The sequence below is a fragment of the Tupaia chinensis genome, unplaced genomic scaffold (genome assembly GCF_000334495.1).
Source record: "Tupaia chinensis unplaced genomic scaffold, TupChi_1.0 Scaffold145685_1, whole genome shotgun sequence".
NCBI lineage: Eukaryota > Metazoa > Chordata > Mammalia > Scandentia > Tupaiidae > Tupaia > Tupaia belangeri.
Window position 1 is genome coordinate 5,491,643 of NW_006205542.1, and position 12,147 is coordinate 5,503,789.

Here is a 12,147-nt window from a genome sequence, read left to right on the forward strand (position 1 = left end):
CCTTCTCCTCCATTCTCCTCTCGGGATCTTGGGCACGCACACACACACGCCTGGTGTGAGTTTTAAGCCACCGGGTCCGGGACGCGAACCGTGGTCGACTACGTGGGAGTCCAGCGACATAGCCATTATGCTAACTGCTGGTTCCCAAATGGTTTTGAATTATTATTTAATTTGTAAAAAATTTAATTTGTAAAAATTGCCACGGTACCAGCATGTGGGCTAATGCTTGTGTCGCTGGACTGTCACATGGCTGATGGAGGTTTGAGTCTTGGACCTGGAAGCTTAAAACAGCTTGTGTGTGCATGCTCAAAGTCCTGAGAGGAGAATGGAGAAGGGATTGCAGTGTGATAATCCCACGAGGAGGTGATTTCTCACTTTCTGTCTTTCTGGCGAGTGCATATACCCTATAGCAAAAATAAATAAATAATTACTAAAAACTCTCTCAAAAAAAAGAAGAAAAAAAATTAGCTATAGAATGTGGGTGCTTGCTGAAGAGAGATGGAGAGGGGAAAAGTGTCCAGCATATGGAACAGCATACTGAAATTCCTTCTCCTCCATTTTCTCCATCCTGTCAGGATTTGGGGTAGTCACATACATGTGCCTGGTGTGATTCTCAAGCCTTGGGTCCAGGACTTGAACTACAGGGTCAGCCACGGGGGACTTAACCACCAGGCCAATGAGCCAGCCAATTTTGAATTATTTTTAATCCATTTCTTAAATTAATACTTTAAACATTGTCCTCCGGTTTACTTTGTCTTGATATCCTTGTTCAACTTTTACATTTTTTAGCTTTTGTGTGGATTTGCTGTCTCTTGCAGGTGTTTTCTCTGTTGATGCGATGGCAGCAATGTCTGTGTAGCTGTGAACATCCTTATAGCCCGCTCCACTGATGCCCCTTTTCTGAAACCATATCATTAATGCAGCTGTAGTCATTGAGCTTAGAATGTGGATTTTCCAGCTGAAGTGGTTCCATCACTTAGTTCTTTGTCTGAGGCTTGCCACTGTACCACTGTGCTCTTCCAAATGACATTCTGTCATTGTTTCTTAGGGTTTCACATGCATGTTTAAAAAATCCTTTCCTCTTCTCTGTATCATGGTAATGACATGATTATTAAATGGTTCATGTCCATAGGGAGTATTCTGACCTATAGATTTATCATCACTAATAGGAAAATCTAAAGTCTGAAATGCTCCAAAATCCAAAACTTTTTGCTGCCATCATGATACCACAAGTGAAAATTTCACACCTGACCTCATGTGATGGGTTGCAGTTCTAACACTGCAATACAAAACTATTGTATGAAATTATCATCAGGCAGACAATCTGTGATGACACACAGGTAGCATTACCATTTAGCAGGCTGGTGACTGCATGGGAGGACCAGGTTTTGTTCCTTGGCCAACCTTAATACACTAGCATGATTGCATCCACACACTTGTAATCCTGTAAGCGGTAGGTGGGGGCAGGAGAATTGGTATAGTGAGATTGTGTTAAGGTGGTTAAGGCACTGGACTCTGACATGGTGTACCCCGGTTTGAGTCCCAGACCTGGTAGCTTGCTTTTTCACTTTCTCTCTCTCTCTGGTGAATGTATGTGACCTGTAGCAAATTATAAAAAATAATAATAATGATAAATAAAATAAGAATTCTTTTTAAAAAAGCCATAGAGCATGGGTGTTTGCCAGAGAGACAGAAAGAAGGAGAGAGGGAAAAAGTAGGGAATGGTCATTATGTACATGTAAATATTCTAAGACCTGAAAAAAATCAAATCTGAAACATTTGTGATCCCAAGACTTTTGAGTAAGGATACTTAACCCGTATGTGGTATGACTTTTAAAACAGAGGCATGTATTGACTTTTGATAATGCCTTATCAATTCAGCAAAATTCATTTACCTACTCTTAAGTTCTTCTTTGTGAAGGGATTTATATATAGATATTACTTTGTTAATTTTGCCTTTTACTTTATTATTGGGCATTGATACCAAAATAGGAAAATTAATTAGCTATGTGAAGTCAGTAATTAATAGTAAAGCATTTTTCATGCCGATTATAAGCTGCTGTGACTTATATGGCTTATAATATTCCTTATGAAGTTACCACCTGTGGATAGTTGAGAATAATAAAGTACAGAATATAAAGCTAGGAAGAGATGGCCCAGCCTCTGTGGTGTAGCTGGTAGTGGTAGGGCAAATGGTGAGTGTGGAAGAAGATAAAGGAGCGCAGGTAGTCATTCAGAGGTCAGCATGGGTTTACACGATAGCTTCCCAGAGGAAGGTACTATAGGCTTAGAAATTCTTGCTTAGAGGAAATCAGAACAATAGTGTACAAATCACCAGGTATTTCAGAGGAAGGTGTGAGATGGGGGAATGGCTGAGCAGAGTGCTTTGGATAAAGAAACTGTAACACATAGACCAGGCTCCTGGGGGAAGTGAGTGGAAGAGCAGAGGTACAGACAGGTAAGCAGATACCCAGACCAGAGAGACCACTGCTGCCTCCCCTCTCCAAATCCTTCTCATTTAAAGGAAATCTGCATTCATTTTAGGAGTTTCACCAACATCTTACTACCTTTTATTCTGCCTTTAGTGACATTAGAAAGCAGGCAGGCGGGTGGCGTGGTGGTTAAGGGCACTGGACTCCCACATGGCCACAGTTTGAGTCTTGGAGCTGGTGGCTTGCTTTCTTACTTTCTCTCTCTTTCTCGCTCGCTCCATCCGTCTCTCTCTCTCTCTCTATCCCTTTCTGGTTAAATTGCAATAAATAAATAAAGTTAAATAGGATAATTCTCTAAAAGAAAAAGAAAGCAGTGATGTATGTCTTGGAAAGTGAACTGGCTGAATTACATGAGTGCAGGTGTGTGGGTAATCTTTGTTGAGATAGGTGTAGCAAGAGACCCGTTTGAGAGTGCTGTTTTAGGTGTTGAATTACATGCTAGACATACATGCCGTGTAGGTGGATATACAACTTCGATAAACAAATGATTCATGCAGTGTCCTGCCCTGCAAAGCCAAATACAGAAAATTATCATGGTAATACTGACAGTATGTGGTAAGCACTGTAAGAAAGTATAAGGAGAGTAATTCTGGTGGTGATGGTGAGAATGGGGAAGTACCTTTTGCAAGGTAATCTTTGTACTTACCTTAAAAGATAGGGAGATTTGACCAGCAGATGACATAATGGTTATGTTGCTAGACTCCCACAAGGTCGGCCATAGTTTGAGTCCCAGACCCACCAGCTTAAAACTCACTCCCAGCGTGTGTACATGCATGCCCAAGATCCCAGGAGGAGAATGGAGGAGAAGCAATTGTGGGGTGGCCATCCCCCTGGGGGCTGATTTCTTGCATTCTCTTTCTGTCTCTCCTACAAGCACATATGCCCTATAGCAAAAATCTCTCTCTAAAAAAAAAGGATGTATTTTTAAATTAATTTTTTATTTACATTTAATCACTGAACATTGTTAGAGTGTATGCCGTGGTTATTTTCCAGTATGAATATGGCATATGTTAGTGAATTGAAAGACTGTGGTTCGAGTCCCAGACCTGGCGGCTTAAAATTCATGCTGGAGCCAGCAAGTGACATGGTGGATAAGGGCGCTGGACTCTCACATGGCTGACTACAACGGTTCAAGTCCCATGCCTGGCAACTTGCTTTCTCATTCTCTCTCTCTCTCTCTCTGTGCCTCTCTGATTAAATTAAAATAAATAAATAAAGTTAAATAAAAAATTATTAAAAAAAAAAAAAGAACTCACACTGGGCGCATGTGCATGCATGCCCAAAATCCTGAGAAGAGAATGGAGAAGAAGAGATTGTGGTGTGGCCATCACCCCTGAGGGGTGATTTCTTGCCTTCTGTCTCTCTGTGTCTGTCTCTTTAGCGAGCACATGTGTCCTATAGCAAAAAAATCTCTCTTAAAAAGTAAAAATAAGTCTGAGTACCATACTGGATTAAGGTAACTAATTGTTATGTCAGAAATGAATTAAAGTTAGAGCTATCTAAAGTAGTACTTTCTTTGTACTTGACTTTTTAAAAATTATGTTATTTCATTTATTATTACTGTTTGTTTTTGAGAAGTTTTTGCTATAGGGTGCATGTGTTCTCTAGAAAGACAGAGAGAGACAGAGAGACAAAAAGCAAGAAATCACCCCCCAGGGGGATGGCCACGCTGCAATCCCTGCTCCATTCTCCTCTCGGGATCCTGGGCACACATGCACACGTGCACCACGTGAATTTAAGCCACCAGGTCCAGGACTGGAACTACGGTCAACTACATGGGAGTCCAGCGACATAGCCATTAAGCCAACTGCTAGCCCCACTGTTATTTTTTTTAAGAGACCTTCTTTACTATAGAATGTGTACACTCACCAGAGATAGAGAGATACAGAGACAGAAAGTGAGAAATCATCCCCCAGGGTGGATGACCATGCCATAGTCCCTTCTCCTCCATTTTCCTCTTGGGATTTTGGGCATGCATAGTCATGCACCCAAGCTGCTGGGTCTTGGACTCGAACTGCGGTTGACTACGTGGGAGTCCAGCAACATAAGTATTATGTCATCTGCTGGTCCCTATTTACTTTATTATTATTATTATTGTTATTATTATTATTTTTAATTTGGCCATAGAGAGGGAAAGTAAGAAAGCAAACTGCCAGGTCTGGGACTTGAACCAGGGTCAGCCATGTGGGACTCCAGTGCTTTAACCACTAGGGCACTTGTGCTCACAGGGTGGGGTGGGAGAGACAGAGACAGTGAAAGGGAGAGTGAGAGTGAGAAATCACCCCCCTCCCCCCATGGGGAATGGCTACACCACAATCCCTTCTCCTCCATTCTCCTCCTGGAATCTTGGGCATGCATGTGCACATGCACACAAACCTGGTGTGAGTTTCAAGCTACCAGGTCTGGGACTTGAACTGTGGTTGGCCATGTGGGAGTCCAGCGATATAACCACTATATCATCTGCTGGTTCCCGTACTTGACTCTTTTTTTTCCCCTAAGGAATTATTTATTCAATGTTATTTGTTATTATTTTTAATTTGACCATAGAGACAGATAGAGATAGGGAAAGTGAGAAAGCAAGCTGCCGGGTCTGGGACATGAACTATAGTCAGCCATATGGGAGTCCAGCTCCTTAACCACCATGCCACCTGTTGGCCCCTGTACTTGACTTTTTAATGAACCTTCCTCTGTGTATAATCATTGGTGCTCATTAGACGTCCTTCCTAGTTGGAAATTCATTGTTAAAAAATATCACTGTAACATAACATGTAAACTGAATATAGTTAAGTCAGCTTCTGGGGTTTACATGTAACAGAGTTTTAAAAAGATAGGATTAAATATAACCTAACAGGTGAATTTTAGCTTGGTTTCAAGTAATTTAGATTCAGATAGTATTGTTTTACTTTTTTGTTCAATTATCTAATGATATACAAATTTTACGTCTTAGGTTCACTAATGTATTTAAACGAAGCCACACTTCTTCATAATATCAATGTTCGATATAGTAAAGACAGAATTTATGTAAGTATTTTACTAATGGTTTAAGTTTTGTGGGGATAAATTTATATGCTAGTGTTTTATATTGTCAGGCTTAAGATTTTCTTACAGAAAATAATGCTTGATCTCACCCTGTTCATCAGGAGGTTAATGCTTTTTTCTAAGGTGCTATGTGAACTCTGGAGTTTAGAACATGCCTGATACACAGAGGCACCTTACAGACATTTGTGGAAGGACATCATGAATTCGGAGCATCCTTTAATATCATTCAGAGTTAAAAATGTCCACTGTGAATAGTGAAAAAATTATTTTGGGTTTTGATATCTTATTTTTGATATATCTGCCAATATGTTTAATTAATTCACTTCCCACATTGTTCTATGGAGAATTTAAGGCAACCTGCAAGGAATATATGTGAAATGAATAATTCGAATGAGAAAAAAATGTTAATTAGAATAGAAGACAGTATGAGGAAATAACAGGAGCAGAAATGCTGGCCGTAGAGCCTATATAGCTGCACCTTAAAAATTCAGAATATTAGAAAATGAAAGATAATATTTTTAATGAGAACAGGGTTTGTTTGTATCACACCATTCAGATGAATACTTAACTAGTATGTTTTAATTATAATTATCCACTGCATACGTATGGGATTTTGTTCTTCTATGACCTAGTCAGATTTCTTTGTGGGCTAGAGATAAATTACCCCACGGTAGGTCTCCTGTTATGAAGATGGGACTCTTCATTATTTTTGAACGAAGAAAACACATGGCTTCTTTGACACTTACTAGATCAAATGACAGTCTTAATCTTTTATATCACTATCATTTTGCCTAATTGTACTTACTTAATTCTGACTAATTACATTTAGTCTTTGCCATCTGTCCAAATAGTGACAGCTGGGAAATAGAACTACTCTACTCTATTCCAAAAGAGTTTACTTGCCATCTTCCTGTTATACCCTTTAAGGCTTTGTTTTTCTCCTTGATAATTTCAAAGTCAACTAAATGAAGCGTATATTTTGGTTTAGATATTCTTGATTAGAAATATATTTAGAAGCAAAATTTACTCAATCAGCAGACCCATGTTGAGCATTTAATGTATTTTAAATACTGTTCTATTTCTTCGTTATGTATTTTTATTTTTTATTTTAAAAATTTCTTTCACGAGAAAGAGAGGGAGCAAGAGCTTGAGAGAGAAACAGGCACCCATGGGTCTTGTCATCCTACAGTTCCCTGCCCTAGCCTTCCACCTAGCTAGGGTCTCTGCACCTGCCTGTACTCACTCACTAGTTATGTTTTTTAGGCTGACCAAGGTTCTGAATCCTGATTGGCCATTTAATTTGTATTAAATCAATAAGAGTTAACTTGGATGTAGCTGGGAAGCATTATCTGTTGAGTAGAACTGGAGAACTAGTATCTTCAAGGCTAACTGAAGCCATGGTTGGTATTTCCATGCACCCCCCCCACCCTAGCCATATACCTTTTGGTTACAAAACCTTAAAAACCTGTGATACATAAAGATAGCTTTTATTTCTTTTTCTTTTTTTTGGAGAGGTTTTTGCTATAGGGCGTGGTCCCTCGCCAGACAGACAGAAACAGAGAGACAGAAAGCAAGAAATCAGAAAGACAGACTGAAAGCAAGAAATCACCCCGCGCGGGGGGGGGGGGGGGGGATGGCCATGGTGCAGTCCTTTCTCCTCCATTCTCCTCTCGGGATCTTGGGCATGCACGCACAGGCACCCGGCGTGAGTTTTAAGACACTAGGTCTGGGACTCAAACCACGGTCGGCTACATGGGAGTCCAGCGACATAGCCATTACACTAACTGCTGGTCCCAAGATAGCTTTTATTTCAATAATACACTTAAGTGAGGAAAGCAATTACTATAGCATGTATAAGTGAAGGGGAAACCATTTGGATAGAAAGAATTTAAGTTTGACATTTAAATTAGACATATATCAATATGTGTAACTCACCCCCCCGGGGGATGGCTACACTGCAATCCCTTCTCCTCTGTTCTCCTTGGGATCCTGGGCATGCACACACATGTGCCCAGTGTGAGTTTAAGCCACCAACCAGGTCTGGCACTCGAACTGCGGTCGACTACATGGGAGTCCAGTGATATAACCATTATGCCAATTGCTGGTCCCGGCATTTATATGTTTTTTTTACCAATCAGAATTACCAATTATCATTTTCCTTTAGATTTGAGTAGGACAACAGCTAACCCATATTTAACATTTCCTTTTTTTTTTTCTTTTGAGAGGTTTTTGCGATAGGGCACATGTGTAAATGAGAAATAACCCCCCCCCCCAGGAGGATGGCCATGCGGCAGTCCCTTCTCCTCCATTCTCCTCTTGGGATCTTGGGCATGCACACACACGTACCCAGCATGAGTTTAAGCCACTGAGTCCAGGACTCGAACTGTGGTCGACTACGGGAGAGTCCAGCTATGTAGCCATTACGCCATCTGCTGGTCCCTCACATTTAATATTTTAATTGGTTACTAAAATCTTTGTTCCTTTCCTTTTGTCTACTATAGGAAGACTGTAGAATTTTTTTTTTTTTTTTTTTTTTTTAAGCAAGAAATATCCTTGCTATAGGGTGTTTTGCTCACCGGAGAGACAGGGAGACAGAAAGCAAGAAATCACCCTCCCCAGGGGAATGGCCACGCCACAATCCCTCCTCCTCTCTGGATTTTGGGCAAGCATGCATTTGCGCCTGGTGTGAGTTTAAGCTGCTGGGTCCAGGACTCAAACTGTGTTGGCTATGTGGGAGTCCAGCAATGTAACCATTTTGCCATTTGCTTGTCCTGGAATTTCTTGTTTTTATCCTATTCCAGTATTAGGAAATTCTTATGTTTATGCTTTTCCTGTTTAGACATATGTGGCCAACATTCTGATTGCTGTGAACCCATATTTTGACATACCTAAAATATATTCTTCAGAAACGATAAAGTCGTATCAAGGAAAATCTCTTGGGACTATGCCACCTCATGTCTTTGCAATTGGTAAGTGATTTAACTGTATTGTCTTATCTTGCCTTATATGGTACAAGTTTATTCAGCTTTTGTCTTGGCTAAATAAAAGGTAACATGAATTGAATATATGTATTGGGCAAACCTGTTTGTATCTTGGGTGTATCCACATACGTTAGGAGCAGATGTCTCATAGGGTGGGGCAGAATATTTCTGTCACCAACTCATAGGGCAGTCATCTGTCAATCTCTTTGTTAAATACCTGTGTCCTTTTAGGCGTGTTTGCCCAGCTGAAAGTAGGACATAATAAAAACTGACCTAATGGTATTTTTGACTCCTCAGCATGAATAGCTCCCCCTTGAAAGTATCCTCCTTCATAGTCTCGAGGTCTGGCTTCCCTCCTTACCCAGGTCCTCATTTATAATTGTGTTCTGTGGGATAGATTTGAACTGTAAGAATAGGTTTCTTCTGTGCATTATCTTGCTTCAAGAGCTTTATGTTATTAAAGTTGTATATATTCTCTTATCACTGAGGAACCCATGTGGGAAGATAGTAACACAGTAGTGTCTTTTTCAGCCTCTCTGTTATCTTCAGCTCTCCAGCTCTGAGGTGCAGAGAGATGAGGTTATTTGATCAGAATTAGAAATTATCCCTACCTCATCACCAAGTACAGAGATGTTGGCTAACCCTTCCATGTACAGCCATAACCAGCATCTAAATGACATGTTTTGGTGCTGGTTCTTAGTGCAGTCTGTTTCTTTTTGAACTTTTGCTTCATGCTATGTTTTGGCCTAACCAGGCTTAACTCAGAATTGGTTTACTTGTGTGCTGGGTACTAGGCTGAGTAGATATGTCAGTCTAGTCTGGCGGCAACACATCTGCTTTTGGTCTTAAGAAGCTCTGATGGGCATCAGTTATGTTCCCTGTCAGCCTACAAAATGGTGCACAGCCCTTGGGAGCCATATATGGGGAGGTTCATCCCGGGAGAAAAGTTAGTGTTTAGAATGCAAGTAAGCTAGCTTTTATTTTTAGCTTTGTAATAGAATGATTCTATTAAAGTGGATAGAACAGGTTGCTGATATATTGGACAATGGATGGATGTACTTTTGGTGTGATTTGCCTTCTGTCTTCAGTCTAAAAGCCATTTGTAAAAGCCTCTTCATTGGTATAGATGGCACATGTCTGAGGTGAGAAATAGTTGTATTATAGACCAAAATTAGTCAGAACTGAGGTTTGAATTGAGATCTTTTAATCTGATGTTACCTTCGCAAAATTTAGATTGTGCACATCTTGTCTGTGTAGTTTTAAAATATAAGATATTTTGTAACATAAACTGTTGGAATGTAATGAAGAGTTAAAAATTGTGTGTATATGCAATCGTGGACTAAGAAGTTTAAAGCAGTTAATTTTGCCTATATTTCAGATGCTGATAAATTCTATTAAGTTGTTTAAATATAATAGTAGTATTGCAGGAGTGGGAGTGGATAACCCACAGCTTTATTTTGCAGTTAAGTTTTTTTTCTTTCCCTCTAGCATAATTTTTATTTGCCAAATTCCTTAATTGGAAACTTGTTACTTCTTGCTTTTCACTGGGGACTTAATTAGTTATACCTTGTGAGCATTTTTTTTTTTTTAAATCCCTCTGCAGATCTGCAGTGGTATTAGGGAGAACTGAACAACAGCTCAGTATGGAGACATTCTAGCACAAACTTAAGAGATGTTTATTTGTATTTCCTATTACTGAACTGCTAGGATAAGATACAACATTGAAGCAAATACTGTTAGAAATGTTTTGAACATTTACAAATAATTCTATTTTAAAATTTTATTAACTGTAAATGCACATTTATGATTTCTTTAGTAGCAAATACTCCTAAAGTGAACTTTCTGTCATTTAACAACTTTCTGTTTAAATATTTTGTTCATTATTAATGTGTTATTTTATCCCTAGCTGATAAGGCTTTTCGAGACATGAAAGTACTAAAGATGAGTCAGTCTATCATTGTTTCTGGAGAATCAGGAGCTGGAAAAACAGAAAATACAAAATTTGTTCTAAGGTGAGTATTTGGCTAACCTGAAACATTTCAAATAGGTTGACACATTTTTTAGTGGTCGAAGCTCATAATGTAAAATTTTCCAACTTAATTTTTTTTTCCAGAAAGTATTTTTTTTGCTATAGGGTGTGTGCGCTTGCCAGAAAGACAAAGAGAAATAGACAGAAAGTGAGAAATCACCCCTCAGAAGGAATGGCCACATGCAGTCCCCTCTCTTCCATTCTCCTCTTGAGAGTTTGGGCACACATGCACATGTGTCCTATGTGAGTTTTAAGCCTCCTGGTCTGAGACACAAACTGTGGTTGACTCTGTGGGAGTCCAGTGACGTAACCTAAATCCCTCTGCAGATCTGCAGTGGTATTAGGGAGAACTGAACAACAGCTCAGTATGGAGACATTCTAGCACAAACTTAAGAGATGTTTATTTGTATTTCCTATTACTGAACTGCTAGGATAAGATACAACATTGAAGCAAATACTGTTAGAAATGTTTTGAACATTTACAAATAATTCTATTTTAAAATTTTATTAACTGTAAATGCACATTTATGATTTCTTTAGTAGCAAATACTCCTAAAGTGAACTTTCTGTCATTTAACAACTTTCTGTTTAAATATTTTGTTCATTATTAATGTGTTATTTTATCCCTAGCTGATAAGGCTTTTCGAGACATGAAAGTACTAAAGATGAGTCAGTCTATCATTGTTTCTGGAGAATCAGGAGCTGGAAAAACAGAAAATACAAAATTTGTTCTAAGGTGAGTATTTGGCTAACCTGAAACATTTCAAATAGGTTGACACATTTTTTAGTGGTCGAAGCTCATAATGTAAAATTTTCCAACTTAATTTTTTTTTCCAGAAAGTATTTTTTTTGCTATAGGGTGTGTGCGCTTGCCAGAAAGACAAAGAGAAATAGACAGAAAGTGAGAAATCACCCCTCAGAAGGAATGGCCACATGCAGTCCCCTCTCTTCCATTCTCCTCTTGAGAGTTTGGGCACACATGCACATGTGTCCTATGTGAGTTTTAAGCCTCCTGGTCTGAGACACAAACTGTGGTTGACTCTGTGGGAGTCCAGTGACGTAACCATTACACCACCTGCTGGTCCCCTAACGTAATCATTTCTAAATGTTCAGTTTAGTAGTGATAAGTTAAACTTACGCTCTTGTTGAGCCAATTTCCAAAACTTTTCATCTTGTAAAACTAGAGCTCTATACTCTTTAAACCACAGTGTGCCATTCCCTGCTACCCGCACACCCATCAGACCCTAACAACTACCATTTTATTTTGTTTCTATGAATTTAACTACTCTAGATACCTCATATAAGTAAATTCATATGGTATTTGTTTTTCAGGTATTGGCTTATTTCATTTAACTCAACCTGTATTCGTTCATGTTATAGTATATATCAGAATTTCCTCCTAAATAATATTCCATTGTAGGTATATCCCACAATTTGTTTACCCATGAATTTGTTGATGGACATTCAGGTTGCATCCACCTCTTGACTGTTGTGAACAGTGCTGTTAAGAACAGGAGTGTGCAAATGTTTCTTTGGGAATTTGAACATGTCGACTTTTTTTTTTTTTTTTTTTGGGGGGTTTTTACTTTTAGGGACCGGGCGTTCC

The 12,147-nt window shown here is 39.2% G+C and overlaps 1 protein-coding gene across 10 annotated transcripts in view; it reads left to right on the forward strand.

Annotated features, from left to right (window-relative positions):
• MYO6 (myosin VI) overlaps positions 1-12,147 on the forward strand; it is a 109,179-nt gene that overhangs the window by 11,492 nt on the left and 85,540 nt on the right. For all 10 annotated transcript variants that reach the window (XM_027768235.1, XM_006168327.1, XM_027768242.1 and 7 more), the window contains exons 3-5: positions 5,440-5,513; positions 8,371-8,500; positions 10,419-10,524. In XM_027768235.1, the coding sequence (XP_027624036.1) occupies positions 5,440-5,513; positions 8,371-8,500; positions 10,419-10,524 (310 nt within the window). The remainder of the gene's footprint in view (positions 1-5,439; positions 5,514-8,370; positions 8,501-10,418; positions 10,525-12,147) is intronic.